The sequence below is a fragment of the Ambystoma mexicanum genome, chromosome 13 (genome assembly GCF_040938575.1).
Source record: "Ambystoma mexicanum isolate Mex_15411 chromosome 13, UKY_AmexF1_1, whole genome shotgun sequence".
Lineage (NCBI taxonomy): Eukaryota > Metazoa > Chordata > Amphibia > Caudata > Ambystomatidae > Ambystoma > Ambystoma mexicanum.
This window is the reverse complement of record NC_090938.1, coordinates 547,596,944-547,623,006: the sequence shown is the minus strand read 5'-3', so window position 1 is coordinate 547,623,006 and position 26,063 is coordinate 547,596,944. Positions and strand designations below refer to the sequence as shown.

The window sequence follows — 26,063 nt, the reverse complement described above, 5'->3', positions numbered from 1 at the left end:
ATGGAAGCCCATGTGGGTCCTTTGGTACTTCATAGGCATCTCACTTTGTCCCTCAGATGATTAAATCACCCTACATTGGTTTTAGAGAGTAGGTTGGTTGCAGCTTTAACTTAGTTTTGTCTTCACTAGGAGGGCAAACCAATTTACTGCATTAGTGTCTCAATGTACCTTTTCGTGGCTATTCAGGTACTTCTGCAATTTTACAAGTCCTTGTCTCTGTTAGCAAGATTTTCATTAAGCCCTGTGGGAAGGGTCTTTAGGTAGATCTGCTTGACTTTCCTTAGGGCCCTGTGCATTGCTTACTTCTAGGAAGTAATACATCATGTTCCCTACAATAAATGGTGGCACAGCTGCACTCTTAGTTGTGACTAAGCTAGTAAAATAACTTGGTTAGAGCAGGTTTGAATGACAACAGATCTGACTCAGCTGTTCCTCCATTGCAAGCAATTAAATGTGTACAATTGTTGTGCAAGATAAGAGGACAACCCGTTATTTACAGCTCTACAAAATGGTCCACTTGCCTTATTATGGGAAGGGAGAAAATGCATACTATTACGTATGGATTAGTGTAGTGGATAGGTAGTATATCTGAATGTTAAATGTATTTGAAAACAAAAAACAATGTTACAAAACCTATTCCCATACAGAATGAAACATGGTGCAGCATAGAATTTACCACATATAATTTGCATTGGTTAATCTGCATTTTAAAAACCCTCCACAGTGCTCAAAGCCCATTCACCACTGAGAACCTTAAAATCAGAACAAAAGGTTGCAAATGGCTACCTACAATCACCCTTCCTACACACTGTCATAGGGCTCAAAACCATTGTAAAACTTTACAGTGTCCGAAGGCTAATAAAGCGTTTGGACATCCTCCTTCCCTGATGGCAGCAATATTGAATGTAAAAGATCAATAAGGAAGAAACCATTTTGTCTTAATTGTGAGAGAAGCAGGGGGCAGGCCTAAATACCAACAGGTGACCAGCCCCTTACTGTTCATCTCAGATATGGCTCTATACTTCTGCCAAGGAAGAACGATGGATAATATGATCAGTTTCTGGTACATATTTCTCTGTGTTGGCATACTCTCTGCAGTACATCAAAATGAACCTCGCCACATGCTCCACTCCAAAACCACCACCCACCTCCCAGCACAACCCCTAGCCCCAGAACCTCCCCAACTAGCACCACGTCATCCAATCTAAAAGGTAAACATACAGTGATGCCAAGGCTTTGACCACTGAATTCTCTTATCAGTCAAACAAGCTGCATTCACCTTTTCTGGTTTTCTCTTTTTTGCTGTTGCTGCAGAAAGAAGAGGGAAATGACGCAGTCAGCCTGTGTACATTTAAAATCTGTGCATCTTAAAATCAATGAAGGTTATTAAATATTCAAATGAGTGCACTTCGCAAGAACATGACCTTGAAAACATTAGATTATCAAATCATACAGCTTCATTCATTGTGGCAACAGAGATATATGTTAGATGTTCTGCAGAGTACACATTTTCAGGTCAGGCTTCATTCAGCACAGATGTGGAAGGTACATAAATGTATAACGGGGCAGTATAAAACCAAGATATCTAAGGGCCAAAGACCTCATTGCAGGTGGCCAGAAGGGTGTGGGTGGGAGAGTAGTAGTTTACTCCGGCATGCATTACAATATGAATAATCATGCGCACCTTGGAAAATCAGGAAAGAATGCTTTTTTAATGTGAAATTGTACTAGACCAGGTGAACGGTAATACTTCAGAGACAAGTATTCCAGGTTTCAGTTGCACCCTTTTTTGGAGGGTGTAAATTGTGCGGATGGATTTGTGGAGCAGAGCTTCATTTCAGGGTTTTTCAATGCACTAAACCGATCCAAGAGGCTGAATCTTCACAGGCAGACTAGCTACTACAGAAGATGTGTGGCCCTAGACAAGTAGTTGGTGCAAAGCTCACAGAGTGCTCGTTTTTTTAAAAAAAAAAAAATCGGTTTTATTGGTATTTAATACAGAATTTTCACCCCAAAATAACACCCCACTGCAACCCCTCCCCACCCTTGGCTTAAACCAACCTGTATCCTTATTTGTTCTTGCGCCACACTGTTTTCAAAGTCTCATTCTTTTGCTCGTGGGTTCATGTTAAGCACAGCTTTCTCAGGTTTTGTGGGCAGTTAGGCAAAGTTTGCATGCAGTACCCTCTAGGACCACTACAAACAACTACGACTACAGGTGTAAGCAAACCCAACCTTTGGTATAAGTCTGTACCACACAGTTTTTGATAGCGAGCTGAGCAGCCAGACTCATCTCAAGAGGTAATGTGAGCTTGCAAGGGTGTTACATAAATGACTACAATGACAAGTATTCAGAACGACACTCACACTCAAGGTTTCTTGGTAAAAACACTATTAATTTATTACACAATCATTTATAAAGCATTCACTAAATGAGGCAATGTTAGGGAGAATTCTCATAAATGTGCCATTTCCCTTCACCTTAGAGACCCCTGGCAACTTTGCTGGATTTTGTTGACTTTTTTTTTCTTCTGGAAAGAGTGTGAGCCTTTTTTCCCACTTGTTCCTTCGCCTTTGGCGAGCTTCAGGACTGAAGACTGCCTCTGGCGCCCAAGTGTCTGGGGTGGGCAGGAAGTGAGCAGTCAAATGCTACCCTTTCCTATCGAAATGGCTTGTGGCAGTGGTTTTACAACAAACTACTAAGATTTTTCCAGACTGCGAACACAGATAGCTAAAAATCGCGGGAGCCAGGTTTTTCAAGATGGTGCCTTAAGCCCCTTTGTTTAAACAGACCCTGGTCTTTTTTCGCTGTTTCTTTTTGGAAAGGTCCTTCTAGAGTTTGGTTCTGCGCGCCAAACTAGGTTTGGTCCCTTTGTTCGTACGCCTTTGGCGGGCTACGACTGTCTCTGTGGCCCGAGTGTCTGGGGTGGGCAGGAAGTGAGGGAGGCGCCCGAAACTCTGTGCTTAGTTTCCTAGGAGACCCAAATGCACTCTGGTGTGATTGGCTGGCTGACTGTCCAGCAAGGACAGCCACCCTGCTGGGTGAGTGACAGCTAGGCTGGAATGAAAGGGAGAAAACTGTTTAAAAGGCGAGTCTCTTGGACTGGAAAGCAGAGTCGACCACTGGAAAAAAAGAACCGAAGACGAGCTGGAAGAGGACGACTGCTGCAACTCCTGGACTGTTGGTTTGCCCGGTGAAGCCCTGCTGCAGGTCCGAATTGCCAAGTTCATCTCGACAGAGAAGCCCCTTCAAGGCCGACTTCTTCCTTTGAGTTGGTGGGACCAATCAACTCGTAAGCCACCTGGATACCATTTCTCAGAGCTGGTTAGGTTTAACCAGGGGGAATATAACACCAGCTTGTGTGCTAGACGACAGCTACTTGAACCAAATATCTTCCATTTGCCAGCTTGTGTGACCCGTCCCCGCGCAGGTGTCCCCTGACGTCCTCCCTCTTGTCCCCACGACTGAGGCTCAGGAACAGCGAGATCTGCAGGAACCAAAGTGTTCAGCTGCATCTTTTTCTTCATATTAAGGTAATGTGCCAACCCGATTGCGAGAATTTACCTCTCGCTGTGAAAAGTTCGTGAAACTTTCCCAACTTGCAGGCCTAATCAGCTTGTGACCCAACCTATGATTCTTTTTCATACAAACTACTTCGGAGAACATTGGCAAAGACTTTACTGTTTACTACAATAACTGCTCTTTCCTATCCAAGACACTAGTCCATTGATTTTGGCCTATGCCTATTGAACTGAATCAAGTACTCTAGTGAACTGAAACTATTTGCACTGCCCAAGAAAGTATTTGTGATCTATTTTATTAACTTGTGCCTTTTACACCCAAAGTAACTGAAATGCCATTTTGCTCCTATTTCAGGGGAGCCTAATTTACTCAGAAACGTATTGGTTTGGTATTGACGTGTGTTTGTGTATAATATTAAGTTGCCTCCTTCTAGTGAAGGTTTTCTATATGACTGTGTAATAAACTAATAAGTGTTTTACCAAGAAGCCTCGAGTCCCAGTGTCTACTTGAACCACTGTGATTGTAAAACCTCTGTAACATCCCTGTACTGCTCACATTCCCTCTTGAGATAAGCCTGGCTGCTCAGCTTGCTGCCAAAAAACTGTAGTACAGACTTATACCAAAGGTTGGTTTTGCTTACACCTGTAGTCCTAATTGTATGTGGTGGTCCCAGAGGGTACGGCATGCAATTCTGCCTAACAAGGGGATACTAGGTAACCCCTCCAGCACTCTATTGTAAGATAGGGTGTGCTGGGTCAAGGAATTTAAAAAGACTAGTAAAGTCAATTTAACTTTACATTCTCTGGGAAACCGTAGTTTATCCCAGAGAAGGTATTTAAACCCTGGGACAGCCTAAAAAGCTTCCCTGTGTCACTGCACAGAGTGCAGTGTAACACACATGAAAAGATTATGCCTATGTAGTTATCTAAAACCCCATAATCAAAGAACACAAGGGTAAAACACAAATCAAAATACATGAGAGCGAGAAGAAAAGGCTCACACTCCTTCCAGAAAATAAAATCAAGTCCTCAAAATCCAGCAAAGTTGCTGGTGGTCTCTAAGGTGACGGGAATTAGCACATTTATGAAAATTATCCCTAACAGGCATCATTGTTGCATATATTTGCTTTTTAGATATTCTAGCACCTCTCCCCAGTCTGACCGAAATGTATCCGCCTCCCCTTGAATTCGGAAAGTAATCCACTCCATTGCAAAGACGTCCCATATTTTATGTATCCATTCCGATCATGGGTGTGGGGGAGATCTTTTGTTTCCAGTTCTTTACCATCACCAGCCAGGCAGTTGTCAGAATCGTCATTAAGGCTCTCTTTCGGGGATTCAAGATTGTGTGCAATTCCGGATCTAAGAGTCTGCATAAATCCTCCTCCATGGATGTATCTTGTAGTTCCGGTAGGGTTATAGTTATCTGAGCTTTCACCTCATCCCAAAATTTCAAGATCTTGGGCCAGTCCCATAATATATGTGCCTCCAATCCCCTATCCCCTTACAGCCCCTCCAGCACTCTTGGGAGACTGTTTTATACGTCTTGTGTAATTTGCTAGGTGTGTAATGCCACTGTAGCATCATCTTATACCCGGCCTCCAGAAGTTGTATTGACCTGGTCAGCTTTGGAATGTTTCTCCACAGTCCCTCCCTCAGTTCCCGTGAAAGAGCCGTCCTTACCGTCTGTTAGGCAGAATTTTCATTTCTGTGCCAATTCCCTTCCATCTTTAGAGACCGCCGGCTCTTTTGCTGGACTTAGGGACTTTTTAATTTTACCTCCTGAGTGATTTGGGACCTTTTTCTCACTCGCTTCCGTGTTTCTGCCTGACTAGGATTTTATGTTTTCACTGTTGGAGTCTGACAAATTCCATAGGCATCTGCTTTTTGTATAGTGACACACGGCACCCTCAATGCAGTTTCACTGAGAAATCCCTTGTATTTCTCTTAAGGTTTAAATACCTTTGTTTGGGTAAACTGCTGTTCCCAAGAATAGTAAGGTGAAATTGATCTTAATTCACTTTTTACTTTGTAGGTTCAGCACACACCATCTTATGTGTGGAGTGCTGGTGGGGGGTTACCTAGTAGCCCCTTATCCTACTTCCTCATGTAACTTTTTTTGTTGCACTTACTACTTTAAATGGCTGGTGGCAGAGGTTTACTGTTTACTACCAGTGTGCATTTATACCGCAAACTGAACCCTCAGCTGGAGTACAGCACCCTTGGGTGACCATTTTGTCAAAATGGTCCCAGTTTCTTTTTTCACCATTTTATGTTTGTAAGGTCTTTCTTGGAATTTACTCTAAGTTGAGACAGGTTTGTGTGTTCTGCCTTTGGCAGACTTCAGTACTGAAGCCTGACCCTGGCTCCAGTGTGTCTGGAAAGACAGAATGTGAGGGAAGGTCCCAAAATTCCACTGTCCTTTGTCTCTAGGTGTGCCAGAGTGAAACCAGTCCTGATTGGCTGGCTGGCTGTCCGGGAAGGACAGACACCCTGCTGGGGCTGTGAATGAATGAGAACAAGCTTAAAAGGTGGGGCTCTTGGGACTACAGGCAGAGTCAAACGCTGGAAGAAACATCCGAAGAAGAAACCGTGATGAGAAGCCTGCTGCAACCTCCTGGACCGCGAAGAGCCTGGTGAAGCCCTGCTGCTGTGCTGCCCTCCTTTTTCAAAATATAGAAGCCCCGGACGGAATGACTTCTCCCCTTGGGCTGGTGGACCAACTAGCCCCGAGAGGAACTCCACTTTGGCGTAACCCCTGACCTGCTGTGCCTCTCCACTGCTGCAGAAGCCCAATGCTAGGGGTCGAGTGTCCATTATCGAATGCAATGTCTTCCAAGGAAGGAATCTGGCCAAAAGCTCCAGGAGCCTCCTAAGGACCCTCCAGAAGTAGGAAATCCCAATCCCGTGTCCCCTTACCAGAGTTCAAGAGAGAGGGAGCAAGGAAAGTCCAACCGGGGATATTCGTCCTCCATCAGTGCTGTTTGAAAGGCGATGGAACCACAAAGAGCCGCTGAATCCAAGAAAATCCGTAGCTAACGAAGTCCTCTCCCGAGTACTGCTGCAGGAGCCCGCCAGACGTCCTCCCTCTTGTCCCCACGACTGAGGCCCAGTAACAAGGGTCTGCTTGGCTGTAGCAATCCAGTTGGAACACTTTCTTCAAACCAGAGGTACTGTGGGGGCTTAGGGTACTTACCTAATTGCCATAAGCCGTGCTTTCTTACTTGAGAAGTGCACTGGCTTAACTTTTGGAGTTGATCTCAACTCCCCTTGCACAAGCTTAATAGCTTGTGTTCCTCCAGTGATTTTCTTGTACTATCTGACTTTGTCAAAGACTTTATCCAAAAAGAAGTGCATCAGAACTATTGACTTGGTCCATTTGACTTTTGCTGTCCTGACTCCTTAAAAACACCCTTCTGAATCTATTGGCTTTGGCATTGCTTGTCCCCTCATAGGTTTGAATTTGTTGAACACTTTTAAAGCTGCGAAAGGCTTACCTAGATTTCATTAGAGGATTCAGACTGTCTTCAGACGATAATAAAGCATGTTCTAACCTTTCTATTTTCCTAACCCTTTCTTCCTGAAACCAACAGTCTAAAAAGTGTTGAGGGAGCATTCTCATTTCTGTGCCAAATCCCTTCAACGTTGGAGACCCCCAGCTCATTTGCTGGACTTTAGGACTTACATTTTTTATCCTGGAGTGAGTGAGACCTTTATCTCACTCATGTATTTTGATCTGATTTGGACTATGTTTCCTTTGTTTTTAGATTCTGACAAACTCCATAGGCATCTACCTTTTGTATTGTGACACACAGCACCACCAGTGCAGTGTCACATAGAAGGCTTTTGGATTTCTCATAAGATTTAAATACCTTCTCTTGGGTAAACTACTGTTCCCAAGAGTAGTACTTACCTTTTTCCTATGTAGGCCCAGCACACCCCAACTTATGCAGAGTGCTGGGGGGTTACTTAGTAGCCCCTCATCATACCTACTCATGTAACTTTTTTATGTTCCCCTCACTACTTTAAATGGCTGGTGGCAGTGGTTTAATGTTCCTGCTATTGTGCTTTTCTACCGCAGGCTAAATCCTCAGCTGCAGTATAGCACCCATGGGTGACCATTGTGTCAAAATGATCCTGGTCTTCTTTTTTCGCTATTTCTTGTTTGTGAGGTTTTTCTTGGGTTTTACTCTGCACGCCAAACCAGGTTTAACCCTTTTGTTCGTTTTGCCTTTGGCAGGCTTCAGTACTGAATTCCACCTATGGCTCCAGTGTGTCTGGCAGGGCAGGAAGCGAGGGAGGTGCCTGAAACTCCCTGTCCTTTGTATTCTTGGTTACCTGAATGCACCCAGTGCTGATTGGCTGTATGGCTGTCCTCGCAGGACAGCCACCATGCTGTGTGAGCAACGGCAAGGCTGTGCATGAACGGGAGAAACCTGCATAAAATGCGTGGCTTCTTGAACAGAAGTGGATGAAACATCCGACGAAGGAATCATGAAGAGAAGCTTGCTGCATCCTCCTGGATCATTAAAAAGCCTGATGAAGCCCTGCTGCTGTGCTGAAACCCCTTTTCCCCAATCGACAAAAGAAGCTCCAGAGAGGACGACTTCTTCCCTTGTGTTGGTGGGACCAAGTAACCCCAAGACGAACTTTGCTGGAGGACCTTGCACCAACTGGCTGTACTTCTTTGCTGCTGCTGGAACCCGTAGTCCAGTGCAAAGTTTTTAAGCCGGACCGAAGCTCCAGGAAGGTCCTGAGGACTCTCCCGAAGCAGGACGTCCCAAGCTCGAGTTACCTCACCAGAGTGCTGGACTCAAGGAGTGATGGAAGCCCATCCATTGTCCAATAACCACGGTGGCCGCTGAACTGAAAAGAGCCCTTAGCCGCCAGCGACCTTCGAACTGCAGGAGTCCTCCAGACGTCCTCCAACTTGTCCCCACGACTGAAGCCCAGAGGTCCAGGAACCCAGGATCTGCAACACTGCAACCGGAACAGAAACCAGCTGGATCCTCCTTCTAACCTAAGTTTCTGTGCTGACTAAGGGGTACTTGCTTCTTGTCTGTAGCTTGCATTATCAACAGTGATTTTCTACAAACTCTCCAACTTTGTGCAAGACTTTTGTGCTATCTAAGAAGTGTCTCAGCTCCATAGACATTGCTCAAATTGACTTTGGCTGTCCTAGCTCCCTGCAGACTCTTCTGACCCATTGACTTTGATTCTAACTGTTCCTCATAGGTGATACATTGGTTTTGAACTAATGCTGCTGGGAAAGGTTGTATCTAGACTTCATTGGGAGATTGAAAAGTGCTCACATGCTCTGAGAACCTTAACCTTTTTCCTTCCCATTAACCTTTCCTTTCCACAACCTCAGAATGTTACCAAGTGTAAAATGTGATATAGAAATGCCAATTTTGTCCTAGTTATTGAGGTCAACTCAGGGTATAGTAAGTGTGTATGAAGCATATCTAAAGAGTATCTACTTGCTTATCTTGATTCTGAGAACGTGTTATGAAGTGCATTTTTATTGTTGCACATTGCCCTTTTTTTTTTAAACTTCTCTTTATTGAGTTTTCCAACATAACAAACCCCAAACGTGCCCCCACCCTTCACCCTCTCTCCCCCTCCCCCTGGATGCTGCCAAAAGTGCTTTCACGTTCCATTATGAGTCGTTCCATTTTCAAAGGCTCATTGTAAGTCCACTAGTCTAAGGCGTTGCGGGTGCCACCCGATCCTGTAGTCGTCCCTGAGAAGGGTCAGGATTTCCCCCCACTCACTTGCAAAGTTCTGCACCCTATTATTCATGGCGTATGTTGCCCATTCCATTGCGACTATTTCCCACATTTTGCGCTGCCATTCCTGGAACGTCGGTATGTTCGAGCTTTTCCATTTCTGGGCGATGATTGTCATTCCTGCTATAGTGAGAATTGCCCATGCTCTTTCTCTGGCCCTAGGTTCTCCCTCTGCTTCCGCACTCTTAAGGCCCAATATGGTCCATTCCGATGGCCTAATTCCCCCTGTTCCAAATGCCTGGTCCTGTGCTTTTTAGATTTCCGTACAAAAAGGTTCTATTTTTGGGCATCTCCACCATATATTTTCAGCTGTGCCCTCTTTCCCGCACCCTCTCCAGCAGTCCCCCGATGTCCCTGGGTATATCCTGTGCAGATGGGCTGGTGTGTAATGTCACCCATAGAGTATTTTATACCATGCCCCATGAGTATGAGTGGCTCTAGTTAGCTTGGGGATTTTCCTCCATAGCTTTTCCCACTCCCTCTTCTCTATGTCCCTGCCCAGAATGTGTTCCCATCTGCCCATGAAAGCCCAACTTTGCCTTGGGGTGGCCTCATCTAGTATATTGTATAGTTGTGAAATCAACCCCCTGGAGCCATCATTTGTCATTAGGAGTCGGCAGCCTAGTGGCTGCTTCTTTGTTTGGAGGATGTAGAAGCCAGTGGCGTAGTTGGGAATACTGCATTCTTTCCCCCTTCCCTATTGCAAAATCTCCTTTGCAGTCTGAAGGAGATTATCTCCTCCCCTATGAACATATCTCGCATCCTCTGACAGCCCGCGTCCTGCCATTTCCTAAATGCCCCCCTCTAGTCCTGGCGTGAAGTCTGCGTTGTTGAATATGTTTGTAAAGGGGACGGAAATGTGGCGATTCCCCTTTGCTTGACCAACCTATCCCAATTGTCCGCAACTAGTTTGGTGATGGAGCTTTCAAACATGTGTTTTGGTCGGTGTTGCTTTGGTAGCCATAATACCTCCCGTAGGTCATGCTTCGTTACCGCCCTGTCCATTTTGACCCAGTGTTTCGCTTCCCCCTCGTGGAGCCATTCCCTCATTACCCTTAGCTGGGTTTCCTCGTAGTATTGTCGGAAGTTGGGAAGTGCCAGACCCCCTTCTTTCCTTGGGGCTGTGAGTTGGTGCCCATTCACCCTTGCTCTTTTTCCCTCTCAAACTAATTCATTTGTTAGGGTTCGGAATTCCCAGAAGAAACTCGCCGGGACTACCTGGGGAATAGCCTGGAACAGGTAGAGCAATCGTGGTAATATGACCATTTATATTGCCGGCATTCTCCCAAACCAGGAGATTCGAAGGTTCCGTCACCTATGGAGGTCCTTCTTTATAGCCTTCAAAAGGGGAGGGTAGTTTGCGGCGTACCACCCTGTGAGTGCCAGAGTTTTCTTCACTCCCAGGTATGTGATCCCTGCCCCCGCTGGCCGCCACGCAAATGGCGTTGTCGTTTTGAGCTTGTCTCTCTCCTGATTCTCCAGTGTCAGATTCAGTAGCTCAGACTTGCCCATATTAATGCGTAGCCCCGGCGCCTTCCCCAATTCCTCGAGAAGTACCCTACTCACTCTGCTTGATTCAGAAGGGTTAGTGAGGGTGATCAGCATGTCGTCGACGAATACCGCCACCTTATGCTGTCTGCCCCCGAATGGAATACCCAGATGTCATTGTTCTCTCGTATTGCCTGAAGCAAGGGTTCTAGTTATATTTCATAAAAGCAGGGGCAGCCCTGTTTTGTGCCCCTTTGTAGTTTGAATGGGCGCAAAGTTGTGCCGTTCACTACTACCCGTGCTTGGGGGCCCTCCTAATTAGCCTTCACCATTTGTAAATAGTCACCTCCAAGCACCATCCTTTCCATGACCTTGAATAGAAATGACCACTCCACCTGGTCAAACACTTTTTCGGCGTATAATGATAGTAGGACCGCTGGAGTATTCATTTTTCCAGCTTTCTCCAGGCGATGCGCCACCCTCCTTATATTATCCGCCGTTTGTCTGCCTTTGATAAATCCCGCCTGATCCTGATGTATCAGGTCCGGCAGAAGCCCCTCTAGTCTATTTGCTAGAATTTTTGTGTAGATTTTACCATCTACGTTAATAAGCGCTATTGGTCTATAGGAGGATCTTTCCATGGGTTCCTTATCTGGTTTCAGAATCAGGGCGATTTTGGCTTCTTGCATGAATGGGGCTATTTGTCCTTTATCCTTAAAAGAATTGAAGAGATGGGTCAGTTGAGAAAGTACTCCTGAGAAAGTTTTGAAAAATGATGCTGTATAGCCATCTGGGCCTGGGGTCTTACCCGAGGGCAGTTTCCCAATGACTCCCCTCACCTTGCACTCAATTATCTGTTGGTGTATGTTATCCTGGGCTTCCCTACTTTATTTTGTGTAGTGAGATCCTTTCCAGGAACTCTTGGTCCAGGGGGTTTTGTGATGTGTATAGTGTCTCGTACAATTTGGCCATCATTTCTTGGATGTCTTCTGTTCGTTTGGCTCTTTCTCCTGTTCCTGTTTTTAAGGTCGTGATCACATTCCGCGATATCCCCACCCCCCGAAGTAGATGCGCTAGTAGAGCATCCACCTTGTTTGCTTTTGCGTAGAATTTTTGTCTTACAAAAAGTAGGGCTCCCTCTGCTTTTATGGTTCGTAGGATCCCCAGTTGACCTATTGCCCTTCTATATTCCCTCTGGTTGCTCCTATTGGGTGTTTCCGCCACTTTTTACCTTGCATCCTCCACTTCTGTTTCGAACTGAATCTCCAGGGCCTGAAATTGCAGGTCCCTCTGTACCTTGGCTGCTATGATTTCCCCCCTCATAATGGCTTTAAACACGCCCCACCTGATGTCTTCACCCGTGTCCCCCCCTTTTGTTATTCTCGAAGAAGTCTCTCATTTTTCCCTACATTTCTTCTCTGATTACGGGATCCCTCATCAAGGAATCCGGGTATTTCCATCCCCATACCCCCCTCCTCCTACTCCCCAACTCCATTTGCATTGATACTATTTTATGGTCTGCTATTCCCATGGGGCCTAATTTCCTTAACCCTTCCCACCAGGTTCGCTGAGACCCAAATATAGTCTATTCTTGATTGCGTACCATGGACCTTTGAGAGGAAGGTATACCCCTCCCCGCTCCCTTTTAATTCCCTCCATGCATCTCTCAGACCCATGCTAGACTTTCTGTCCCTCAACTCCGCCGAGGCCACTGCTCCCCTTCCTGTGCTTTTGTTCCCTGATCTATCCTCCCAGACTATGTTCAGGTCGCCCATTAAGATCATTTGGGGCCCCTTGCCTGGTCTTCGAGCTTCCGTAGGACGCGCCGCAGGAAAGCTTCCTGTCCTGAGTTGGGGGCGTAAATGACCACTATCGTATATGATATGGCATTTGTAACGCACCTATACACAAGTGTTTCAAGGCGCGACGAGGCAGGGAGGCTTAGCTGAGGGGGCTGCTGGGCAGGGGGCTGCGCAGGAGGGTCAGTATTAAGGCAGAAGGCGCAGAGGAATGGGAGGGGCTGTTGGCGGGCAGGGAGGCGGAAAGGGAGAGGAAGACCAGGAAGTGGCTACAGGGGGAGGGGGCAGGGGGCAGTACAACACGCTCGGAGTGCGAGCAATAAAATTATTTTTAAATAAACAAACACTCACTGGAGGCCCACGGGACATGGCAGGGCTTGCCCTGTAGTCTGGGCACACAGGGCTACGGGCGACTGCTCGCACCTGCTCCGCTCTTCCTCTCCCATCCTGCCCTTTACAATTCTATATCTGCCTTCTTCGTCCCTTGTCGTCTCTTCAACCCTGAAATTTGCTGTGTTTTTGATAGGCAACACAACCCCTCCCGATTTTGTCGCCCCTGAAGCCTGGAGTATTTGGTCAAATACCCTTAACCTGAGCCAGTTCTGGTCCTTGTGCAATAAATGTGTTTCTTGTAGCACCAAGAAATTCAGTCTTTCTCTTCTTGTGAATAGCTCGAGATTTATCCTCTTCAGCGGGGTGTTAAGGCCCCTTACATTATGGGTCACCCAATTGAATATTAATTTCTCTCTCTCTCCCCTGCTCAGTGTGTCCCCACCCCCCCTCTCGTTCCCTTTAGGCCTTCTCTCGATCTCCATCCCTGACTCCCGTTTTCATTGACCGCTTTGTTCCCTAGGTAGCACCCTTTCTGACCCCCCTCCCTCCCTTGCCTCTCCCACTTTCCCTGCTCCCAATCCCAGAAGTCCCTATCTCTAGGTCCCCCCCAACCCCCTCCTCAGGCCTCTTCACCTTTGTTAATCCCATGATATTGCTCCTCACTCCTCCTTCCCTCTTAGTATGCCTATCTGTCCACCACCCCGTTTTTCATGTACTCACTTCGGGTTAGACCCCATCAGTCTCCGCTCTCTCTGCCGTCTCTTTACCCCTTCCCTTCCAGGTGGGCCCCCGTGGTGCAGGTCTTCTCCCCTCTCCTACGACTGTCCATTCCCAAGGCTTGGGTCTTCTTCCGTTTCATGTTTCCGGCGATTTCCCTGGAATGGCTGTCCCTTGGTCCTGTTCCAATTCGAGGTGTAGGATGTCCGCACCTTCTTGCAGCGTAGTTATCCACTTCTGCGTTCCTGCCCACTCGAATAGCAACCCAAATGGAAATGTCCATTTGTACTTGATCCCTTGCTCTTTAAGTTTTGCGAGTACTGAACCCTTTTGTCGTTGTTTAAGAAGGGTGCCACTTGACAGGTCCTGGTTTAGCTCAATCCGTTGACCATTATATAGTATTGGTTCATTCTGCCTCGCTGCTCTCAGTACAGCCTCTTTTTGGGAATATCTCATGAATGCAGCCAGCACGACTTAGGTCTTCCGTTCTGGTTCTTGTTGAGGCGGCCCACCCTGTGAACTCTGTCCAACTCCATCTTGTCTGGGGTGGCCTCCCCCAACAGATCTGCGTATATCTCCTGGATCGTTTCCTTTAGGTCTCTGTCCAACACCGTTTCCGGTAGTAACTTCAGCCTGATGTTGATTCTTCGAGACCCATTTTCCAATTCTTCTATTCTGATTTCTAGATTTTGCGTTGCTGTGTTCAGCCACTCGATCGCTTCGCTGTTCTCCATTGTTTCTCTGCCTACCTCCTGTAGGGCTTTCTCCACGAGATCAGTTTTCTCCCCCAGCTGCCCTACCTCTTGCTTAATTTAGGCCACTGCCCGATTTATGTCCGTTCTGATCAACTGCAATTGGTCCTGGAATGTCCTTGCCAACGTGGTTTGCAGGCAGAGCATCTCACCGTGCAGATCTTAGCGGGAGATTTGAGTTGCTGGATTGAGGTGTTCGGGTGGGTCCTGTCCCGTGTTCCCCTCTTGGTGTCCCCTATGTTCCTCGCTGGTTTCTTTGTTTGCCCACATTGTCATGCGGGGCCTGAGGTGTCCGCCTGCGACAGCCTGCTTTTGTTGGATCTGCTCTTATTTTTGGCGGCCATGTCTATGGGATACTGGGACCTTGGTGGGGTATTGCTATTAGTTTGACTTGTGTTTGAAGCTAGGCCACTGCCTCTGCCTCCTTACCTCAGCCTGACCCCTTTATCTTGGTCCAAGCTCGCTGGCCTACGTTTCTGTGTGGCTAGCGGATGTACAGCAGTTTACCTGAGAGGTGGGGTCTTTTCCTCTGCTCCCTCCTGGGTGGCTTCCCAGGCCTTTGCCGGTAGTCCGAGGCCCTTGATGCTTTCTGAAGCGTCAGTTTCATTCTCCAGTCTGCTTTTGCACCCCTTGTATGTAGCGCTGTTGTTGAGGGCTTCTTCTGATGGTTATGTTCCCCACGCCTTGCGCCGCTAAGGCCCACTTTCTGCAGCCTATTAGTCCCTTGGTGTTGAGTTTATGGGGAGTGTTTTATTACGTGCCGGGTCAATCTGGCTTCGGCAGCCATCTTGGACCACATTGCCCTTTTTAAAGAATGTTTATTTGAAACTGACAGTTAAATAATTATTTTACTAGAAAACCTTGAGTATAAGTTATTTTGAAACTTGTATGGGTGGATTTCGATGCCACAGCTCTACATCTCATATTAACCCATCTTGAGATAAGTTTGGCTGCTCAGCCACTCTACCAACTTGTGTAGTACAGACCTATACCAATAGGTGGGTTACCTAATACCAAGAGGACAAGACTGGTGTTGTGTCCCACAGGGTAACTGCATAGAATCTTGCCCAATAAAAAGTATGACATGCATTACTCACCGTGATAGCATTTCTGATGATTGTATCTGCTTAGATTCACATACTGTGCATATGGTCCGACATCCAGTGGTAACCGCAGAGTATTGCATCTCGTCAGCATAAGCGTGTCTGTAACACTAGCCCTATCGTGACGTGCAGTGTACCCAAAATCCCTCACGCGCCAAGGTCCCAACGATTGTATTTTTTCTGCTATGAGGGAGCTCAAGGCTATTGTTAGTGAGTACATGAAGAGAGAAAGTAGTAAGACGTCTATGTTCCTTCCACCCCGAGCGGGGAGGTAGGGAGGGCGCAAGTGAATCTAAGCAGATACAATCATCAGAAATGCTATTATAGCGAGTAATGCATGTCTTCTGATGCGTGTTAATCATCTGCTTAGAATTGCATGCTGTGCATAGACTAGCAAGCAGTACCCGGAGTTGGAGGTGGGCTGTAGGAAGGAACAGTAGAGAAAAGATGTCTTAGTACTGCTTGTCCCACCCGCGAATCAGACCTAGAATGAGTGTCTAGGCAATAGTGTTTTGTAAAGGTGTGTACAGAACTCCAGGTTGCCGCTTTGCAAATGGACTCTAGGGAACATTTCCAATGAATGCTATGGAAGCCCCAGTGCCTCGAGTAGTGTGCGCTCTAGCCTTGAAGGGCAGTTCTCTCTTAGCAAGAGAGAAACACAGTGTGATGCATTTGACAATCCACTTTGAGATAGCTGATTTAGAGACAGGATCCCCTTCTCTACCAGCTGCCACTGAAACGAAAAAATGGTTCATTTTTCTCAGTGGTTTCTTCCTTTCCAGGTAAAACATGACTGCCCTCCGCACATCTAGTGTGTGTAAGCTTCTTTCGGCCATGCTAGTGGGATTCTGGAAAAAGGTAGGTAGTTCGATCGATTGGCTCACATGGAACTCCATGAACTTAGGCGCAAATCTGGGATGAGTGCGCAGAACTACCCTATCCCTGTGGACTGTAACAAAAGGGTCTAGAACAGAAGAACAAATTACTTCTTACCTTGTAACATTCTTTCGATGGGATGTTCCTCCGACGTATTCCTGATCTTAGATATCTCCTTCCAGCTCTGCTGGCCTCGGAAATTTTTTCTCTAGAGGGCGCTGCGCGTCGACGTCCGCCGAGTCGATGTCCCTCGACAGCCGCCGTATCGACGTCGACGTCATCCTGCCTATAAAGGCCGCGCGCAGCGTCCGTTGCTCAGTTCTGTTTTGTAGCCCACAGTATTTCTGTCTGGACTAGACAATTCACCCTGAAGGAGCGTAAGCTGCAACAACAAGGGACGTAGAACTGCGGGGATGGATGGGAGGGTCGATAAGGAATACGTCGGAGGAACATCCCATCGAAAGAACGTTACAAGGTAAGAAGTAACTTGTTCTTCGAAGGGATTGTGTCCTCCGACGTATTCCTTATCTTAGATAGGCTCCCATAGCAGTATTCTATTATTGGAGGTGGGAGTACTGACTTCATGCTGCCTTCTATAGATGAATAGAGTGCAATACAGCCCTTCCAAACCTAGTCTCTTGACTGGAGGAGGAATCCAAGTTATAAAATCGTGTAAAGGTATGAACGGACGACAATGTGGCGGCCGCACAAATGTCATTAACTGGCACTCCTCTTTTGAGGGCCGATGAAGCTGCAATACACCTCTGGTCGAATGAGCCCTAAGGTTTTGAGGGGGCTCTTTTCCTGCCAGTTTATAACATTCCAAAATGGCTAGAATGATCCATCTGGAAATGGTCTGCCTAGTTATTGGTAACCCTAGCTTGTAACCCGTGTAGCCTACAAACAGCTGGTCTGTTTGTCTTATCCTGGCCAGTCTACTGATGTAAAAACTTAAAGCCATTCTAGGGTCCAGCCTGTGTAACCTCTCTTCCTCTTTCCACGGATGAGGAGGAGGATAGAAAGATGGCAGGGTAATCTTCTGAGTGATATGGAATTCAGAAACCACCTTTGGGAGGACATTAGGCTTCACTTGCGGGACAACTTTGTCTTTGTGAAAGATTGTATGAGGGGGTTTACAAGAAAGAGCTTGTAACTCGCTCACCCTTCTAGCAGATGTAAGTGCTATTAATAAAACAGTTTTAAGGGTAAGAAATCTTAACGAACAAGAATGGAGTGGTTCGAAAGGTGTGCCCATCAGGAAAGTTAGGACTAAGTTTAAATCCCATAGGGGAACCTTGAATGGTCTTGGGGGATAAACGTTGGTTAACCCCTTTAGAAACTGTATAACCAAGGGTAACTTGAAATAGGATGGTTCTTCCGCAGTGTGCTTAAAGATGGATAGCGCTGCGAGATAGCCCTTAATGGTGCCAAACTTGAAGGCCTGAATTCGCCAAATAGAGTAGGAAGGACAAAACCATTGGTGTACCGCATGAAAAGGGGGTCGATATCGTTTTCTCTACACCAGCTGCAAAATCTGTTCCAACGGCAGCGGTATAAAGACTTTGTTGCTGGCCTCCTTGCCGAAAGCAACACCTCCATAACATCATCAGGGAGGTCCCAATCCTTGTACCTCAGCCTTTCAGAAGCCAAGCGTGAAGGTTGAGGGTTTTGATGTCTGGATGGAGAACCTGACCTCCCTTCTGTGAGAGTAGGTTCTCTCTGAGTGGAAGTCGAATTGGAGGGCAGATGGACAAGTCTAGAAGGTCCGGGTACCAAGTTCTCCTGGCACAATCCGGGGCAATTAGGATCATGGTCTTCGGGAATCTTCTCAACCTCCTGATCATTTGAGGAATGACAGGGACCGGTGGGAACGCATACAGCGGAAACTCCCAGTCCACTATGAACGCGTCTCCCAGAGCTCCTCTTGGGGGAAATTCCCTTGAGCAGAACAGATCGCACTTCCTGTTGACACTGGTGGCGAACAGATCCACCTGAGGGGTTCCCCAAAGGGCAAAGATCTCTTGAAGGACTTCCTGAGCTAGTTCCCACTCGTGGGAGACTGTGCTCTGCCTGCTCAGAGCGTCCGCTGTCAAGTTCCTTTCTCCGGCTAGGTGAACTGCCGATAGAGAGATTCCTTCTTGGATTGCCCAAAACCAGAGCTGCATCGCCTCTCTGCACAGGGGTAGTGATCCTACGCCTCCTCTTTTGTTGAGGTAATGCATGGCCACTGTGTTGTCCGTCATTATCAGGACATTCTTCCCTTGTAAAGCTGGCAGGAACGCCTTCAGGGCAAGTCTGATGGCCCTCAGCTCTAACAGGTTGATATGTAGTCTGGACTCCGATGGAGACCAACGACCGCTGATGGTCCAGTCGTTGGCGTGGGCTCCCCACCCCGTGAGTGAGGCATCCGTGACTACTGTTATCTCCGGCCAGGGTTGCCAAAACTGTTCTCCTTTCAGAATGTTCTCCTGACAGGCCCACCGCTGAAGGTCTCGAGCCACCCTGTCGGGAACCTGAAGAAGATCTGTCATTCTTCCTGAGAATTGTGACCACTGAGTCCTCAGTGCCCACTGGAGGGATCTCATTCTCAGGCGAGCCTCTGGCACTAGGAAAATGCAGGATGCCATGAGGCCTAGCAACCTCAAAAAGTCGAAGGCTGGGAGACGTTGGGCATTTTGGAACTTGGTAACCATCTGTAGAATATCTTGAGCCCTCACCTCTGGTGGCGAGGCTTTTCCCAGGGAAGTGTCCAGGATCGCTCCGATGAACTGGAGTCTCTGCAATGGTATCATTTGTGACTTCTTTAAATTGAGGGAGAAGCCCAGTCTGTGAAGGGAGTGGCAAACGTGATTTAGCTGGATCTGAGCTTGTTCCGAAGATACAGCCCTGATCAACCAATCGTCCAGGTAGGGGTAGACGCGAATCCCTTCCCTCCTTAGACTTGCCGCCACTACCGACATTAACTTGGTGAAGACCCTCGGGGCGGAGGTCAGCCTAAATGGCAGCACTCGAAATTGATAATGAGAGTTGCCAATTGCGAACCTCAGGTATTTCCTGTGTTTGAGATGGATAGGCACATGGAAATAAGTGTCCTGAAGGTCCAGAGATACCAACCAGTCCTGGAACTGAAGGGCCTGAAGGATCCGAGAAAGAGTTGCCATCTTGAATTTGTCTTTCCTGAGGAATTTGTTCAATTCTTCCAAGTCCAAGATGGGTCTCAGTCCTCCGTCTTTCTTTGGAATGAGAAAGTAAGGGGAGTACCAGCCCTTGTTCCTCTCCGCTACAGGTACCGGTTTCTATGGCACCTTTCTCTAGCAGGTCCAAAATTTCCTGCAAGAGGAGCGGATCTGGAGCTTTCTGAGAGCTGATCCCCGGTGGATGACTCTGAGGCATGCGTAGGAGAGGCAGGCAGTAACCTTGGGCAACTGTTTCCAATGCCCAAGCATCTGACGTGATAGCCTGCCATTCCGCCAGATGTTGAGTTAACCTGCCTCCTACAGGTGTCCTGTGAGGGAAGTCCTCAGAGTGGTTTTGGGGCGGCTGATGCAGATGCCGATGGTAAAGAGGCACCTGCTGTTGCTGCGGCTTTTGAATATCTACCCCGTCCACCTCGGGTAGTTCTTCTTTGTCCCCTTTGAGCCGGTCGTCCTCTACCTCTTCCGAATGCGGAGTAGAAGTGAAAGGACTTGCCCCTCGCAGAGGTTCCTGTGGGACGAAAAGGTGTCTGACTGATTGCAGCGCCTAGGGATTTTGCTGCTGCTTTTGATGTTTGCAGTTTTTCTAAACTGTCATCCGCCTTTTTCCCAAACAAAGAAGAGCCATCGAATAGCATGTTCAAGAGCCTGGCTTGCACATCTGGGGCAAAACCAGACTTTCTCAACCAAGCGAATCTCCTGGTTGTTGTACTTGCCGCCATTGCTCTGCTGATACGGTCAGCCGAATCAATGCCCGTCTGGAGGGATTCGCACATAGCGTCTTTACCGTCCTGTATGATATTTAGGAACGCCTCCCTTTCTTCTCCCTCCGGGATGTAGTCAGCCGCTGTAGAAGCACACTCCCAAAGTGTATGGCTGAATCTAGCAAGGGTGCAAGTAGCATTAACAGATTTTAACACCATGCTACATGCCGAAAAAACTTTCTTTGCCATAGCATCATATTTCTCATTGTCCCTGTCCTGTGGGACGGTAGGGTAAGCAGTCTTGACGTCAGTAGAAGATGCTGCCTGTACCACCAGACTTTCTGGGGATGGGTGTTTTGACAAAAACTCCGAGTCTGCAGAAGATACCCTGTATTTTGTAGACAGTTTTTTATTTACTGCCGGGACGACATCTGGGGTTTCCCAGTTCGTCATAATCTTCCTCTGAAGAGCTTTATGAAAGGGCACTACAGGATCCTCCGGTGGACCTTTGTCAAGAATATCCGTGAGGTCATCTTGTTGGAAAGCCTGTGAAGGTGTTGACCACCCCATACATTCTGTGATCCTGGCCATTAAGGCTCTATAGGGGGTTTCAGCATGCTCCCCCCGGGTCTGGCCTAGCAAACTCCACCTCAGGGGAAGTGTCTAACCCACTTGCCTCATGTAAGGAATCATGAAGATCCTTTAACCTGCGTTCTTCTGAGGATAACTCCTCTCTAACTGGGGTTACAGGTCCCTGCAACTCAAATGTGTCTTCCTGTTCAGATAGCTCACCTTCTTCCATAATTGAGGACATAGTTCTCAATTGTTCTGAACTCACAAAGGGTGTAAAACCCATCTCCAAGGCAGAGGGTGCCAAACTTGTCATAATCGGCCTCGAAAACGTCAATGTCGTCAACGTCGAAGGCTTCGGGCGTGGCGTCGAAAACAAAGGCGGAGGCCTCGAGGACCTCGATAGAATTGGGATTCTGCTCGAGGAAGTCGACAATCTCGACGCCATCGTCATCGAGGACCTGGGGATAGCCACTGGGTGCGTCGTAACCGTGACTTTCCTTAGCGTTGACGCCGGTGTCGAAGATGGTGTTGAGTCGACAGACCCGTGTGTCGAAGGTCCCTTCGACAACAGTGTCGAAGACACCGACTTCGGCGTCGACGGAACCTTCGTCGATGGCGTCGACGGAACCTTCGAAGAAGGTTTTGAGGTCATAGCTTTACTCGAGGGTTTGTGACGCGCTCGAGAAGCTTCCTTCGCCGGGTACTGCGACTCGCAGCATTTTTAACCTTCGGGTCTTTCGACCAGAGCATCGCTCTCGGCAGTCTTCGAGGGGGTCGAGGCCGCTTTCTCGAAGACTCTCATCATATTTTTGCGGAATTCCTCCCATTCAGCCCGGGAACTATGTTTCGTGGGGGAAGGGATTCTCTTTGGAGAAACAGGAAGAGGAAGACGGAGAAGGGGATCTTCGACGTCTCCTCTTCGAGTGCTTCGATCTCGAGGAGTGATGGGACCCACTCCGAGACCTGGCGCGAATGGTGACGAAGAGACGAATGTCTCGACTTCGTTGAGGAAGAAGAAGCTTTTAAAGTCTTACCTTTCTCCAGCTTCCCCCTACGCTCCTTCAGGGCCTTAGCTGTCATGGACATACAGTCCTCGCACTCCTAACAAGGGTGTTCAGCTCCCAAACACCACAGACAAACTCTGTGAGGGTCAGTCAGCGACATCTTTTTCCCCACAATCTCGGCATTTTTTGAAGCCGGACCGAGGGGTCGTCGGTTCCGACGAGGAAGCCATCGAGTACAGATCGAATATCTCGAGGTAAATAGGATAAATTGTGTACAGAACTGAGCAACGGTATTCCGAGGCACTGAGTAAGTGCGGAAAAACGGAACTGAGCAACGGACGCTGCGCGCGGCCTTTATAGGCAGGATGACGTCGATACGGCGGCTGTCGAGGGACATCGACTCGGCGGACGTCGACGCGCAGCGCCCTCTAGAGAAAACATTTCTGAGGCCAGCAGAGCTGGAAGGAGATATCTAAGATAAGGAATACGTCGGAGGACACAATCCCTTCGAAAGGGCCTGTAGTTCGCTAACCCTTCTAATAGAAGTGATAGCCACTAGGAATGCCATCTTGTAAGTAAGGTCTTTTAAACTTGCTTTATGCATTGACTCAAAGGGAGGTCCCATGAATCTGGTCAAAACCACATTTATATCCCATCCAAGAGCTGGGTGAGAAATGGGAGGATGAATCCTCTTAACCCCTTCCATAAAAGCTTTAATCACCAGTATTTTCCACCACGACGCCTTCTGTTGTAACGTGGTGTAGGCTGAGAGAGCAGCAAGATGAACTTTTAGGGAATTGAAGACCAATCCTGTGTCCAATAAATGGGTTAGGTAAAGCACAATGTGTGTGGGTGAGCAATCGATGGGATGGACGCCCTTGGTATTACACCAGATGACAAACCGTTTCCATTTTCTGGAATAGCAATAGCGGGTGTTAGGTTTACTAGCTTCCCTGAGAATGTCCATGCAGCTATGAGGGAGCTGAAGGTGTCCAAACTCTATGACCTCAGGAGCCAGGCTGCTAAGTTCATAGTTTGAGGGCATGGGTGTAGGGTCTCCCCCTGTCCTGAAACATGTTGTACAGGCAGGGTAGTTTTACTTGTGGGGAGAGGGACAATTCCATTAGATGAGCGAACCACGGTTGGCAGGTTCACATGGGGGCTACCAATATCATAGTGACTGGTTCCTGGTGCATCTTGAGCACCATCTTGTTGAGTAGGGGAGTCGGGGGGGGGGGAGCGTAAACAAATTTCCCTGACCATGTTATGCAGAGACTGTTCTCCTTGGAGAGGTTCTGGGGGTACCTGGAGGCGTAGTCTTGGCACTGGGCGTTCTCCTGAGTTGCGAACAGGTCGATCTCTGGGAAGCCCCATTCTGCGAAGACTTTGGAAACAATGTCTTTTTGCAGACGCCATTCGTATTCTATGGGCATTGGTAAATCTCTGCTGAGCACGTCTGCCAGAAAATTGAGTTCCCCTGGAACGTTTTGGGACAACAGAAACATCTTGTGTTTGAGAGCCCACATCCAAATGTTTTGGGACAGCTTGAATAGCCCTGGAGAGAGTGTGCCCCCTTGTTTGTTCAGGTAACACATGGCTCTGGTGCTGTCTGTCAGGACCAGGACCATCTTCCCCTGTAGCTCTTTGAAAGGCTTTCAGTGTTTTGAACACCGCTAATCGCTCCAGTAGATTTATATGGTTGGATGCTACTTGTGGGGACCACACTTCATGCGTTGTCAGCTGAAGCAGATGAGCCCCCCCCCACCCCGTGAGAGATGGGTCTGTCGTGAGAGTGGCTTCCACTGCAGGTGTGGTGAAGGTTTTCCCCTTCAAGAGGTTTTCCCTCGCCCACCACTGCAGAGAGAGACCAAGGGCTGGCGAGACAACCACCAGATCTTCCCATTGTTCGCTGGCCTGACACCACTGGCTGTTAAGCCACGCTTGCATAGGACGCATGCGCAGCCGCGCATGGGGAACCAAGTATATGCATGACGCTATCATACCTAGCAAGCAAAATTGTTTGACTGGGGACTAGACTAGATTTTTTCTCGTTGATGGAGAATCCCAGACTGAACAGAAGGTCTACGGTCTTCTGGGTGTTCAAAAAGCATGTGTCCTAAGAGTCCCCAATTATGAGCCAGTCGTTGAGGTAAGGGTAAACCGGGGCGGACAGTCTGCGCAGGTGTGATGCCACTACTGCCATGACATTTGCAAACACCCTTGGCGCTGAGGCGATGCCGAAGGGGAGCACTTTGAATTGGTAATGCCGGTCCTCTATCATAAACCTTAGATATTTCCTGTGCGCTGGCAACATTGAAATATGAAAGTATGCATCTTTCATGTCCAATGCTGCCATGTAGTCCCCCTGTTTTAACAGTGGGATCGCCCCCTGTAGCGTTACCATACAAAACATTTGAGGTTTTATAAATTTGTTCTTTGGGGGCAGGTCTAGGACAGGGCACATACCTTAGTTTACCTGAAGAATAGGGACGGCTTCTATGGCGTCCCTTCCCAGCAGCGCTACTACCTCTTGAATCAGGATCTGCAGATGGTCCGGTGAGGGGCGCTGTGAGCGTGGCGGTCTGAACTATGGTGGTCGGGTGAATTCCACTCAGTACCCGTGGGTGACCGTTTTATTAACCCACTGGTCTGAAGTTATCCCCTCCCATGCCGTGAGGAAAGATGTTAAATGCCCCTCCTCCCCGACCGGAGTGACATGGGAGAGAACATGGATTTGTTGGTCATTTCTGACCAGAGGATGCGGCTCCTCTGGGATTGGGGCTTCTACCTCTGCCTTTCCCGCGTCGCTGACCCCTAGGTGGGTAGTAGGCGGGGCTTCCTGATGTTTGTCCAGAGTTAGTTACCCGTGTTGTTGTAGTTCTGACTTGCACGGGACTGCCCTCGAAAGGACCGACGAGAACCAACTCCCCTTTGGGGGGGAAGGTTTCTGAGTTATTTTTTGTAAGGACTAAAGAGTCTCAAGCTCTTTCTTGGCCGTCTCCAGGGCATCGTCAACTGCTTTCCCAAAGAGATTGGTCTCTTCTATGGGTGTGTTGATAAAAGCAGCCTGTGTTTCAGGCTTGAACTCTGAGTTGCGAAGCCAAGAGGGACGCTTGAGTAGAGTGCCCTGGAACAGAGACCTGCCTGCTGCCTCAGCAGTGTCCAGAGTGTTCTTGATTATATTCCGATTTACCTGCCTGCCCTCGGCCACAAAGGTGAGATGCCTGGACCTAACGGGTTCAAGAACCTCCTGAAGACCATCTTGTACAAGGTTCCATTGTGCGTCTGCATAACTGGCCAGCAGCGTGGCGTTATTCGCTATGCGTGTGGTGTATACAGCTGCCGAGGTAACCCGCTTACCTAGGGCGTACAAACTCTTGGATTCCTTATCCGGAGGTGCCTCCCCCGTAGCAAGGGGTACTCTTGCCCGTTTCCGGATGGTAGGGACTACCAAGGGGTCGGGGTGTGGCATGGCCATTAATATACTGAGGGTGCGAAGGCGCTGGCCAAAATAGTTTTTTCACTCTTGGGTTCACTGCCCGGGTCTGAGCTGTCATGAACAGGGAAGGGGCCAATCTTCTTTTAACCAAATTTAGGAGGGGAATGGCTTGGCTTGAGGGGGGTTTCTCCTTGAGAATGTCCTCCACAAAGTCTTGTTCGGGTACCGGGTCCTGTGTAGTGATCTGAAAGTGAACTGCTGCCTTCCTTAAGATGGCACTGAAGGCCATTTGATCGTCTACAGGCAAGGCCTGGCGAGCCGGGGTGGATGGAGGAGAATCCAGGCATAGAACATCAGTGTCCTGATCTTGCGTGGGGAAGAGTCCATGTCTCCGTTTCCACTTGCTGGGTTTCCTCCCAGTTGTCCATGCATCTGCCTGGTCCTCGGTGTAGTCCTGCTGGAAGGAAGGGTCTTCTTCGCTCTAGATGTCCTGATAAGTGTCCATCTGGACCACATCTTCATGGTGGATAGAACCCGAGGGCCGAGAGTCAAGATTTTCTTGGAAACATGAAGCCGATCTTAAAATAGGTTCCTCAAGAGATCTCTTAGGGGAAGGATGCTCAGAAAGCGAGAATTTTTTCAAGACGATCCATGCACCCTTCGAATTTCTCCCTTGTCCACTTAGAGGAACCAGAGAGGCCGAATGGTGGAAAAATGTTTTACGCCCTTTGGCGTCGAAATTTGTCTCCAAGGGTGTTGGAGACCATGGT

General features: G+C 48.0%; 1 protein-coding gene across 2 annotated transcripts in view; it reads right to left on the bottom strand.

Moving 5' to 3' along the window:
• ATXN7L3 (ataxin 7 like 3) overlaps nucleotides 1-26,063 on the bottom strand; it is a 323,035-nt gene that overhangs the window by 97,843 nt on the left and 199,129 nt on the right. For both annotated transcript variants that reach the window (XM_069634310.1, XM_069634311.1), the window contains exon 6: nucleotides 1,280-1,308. In XM_069634310.1, the coding sequence (XP_069490411.1) occupies nucleotides 1,280-1,308 (29 nt within the window). The remainder of the gene's footprint in view (nucleotides 1-1,279; nucleotides 1,309-26,063) is intronic.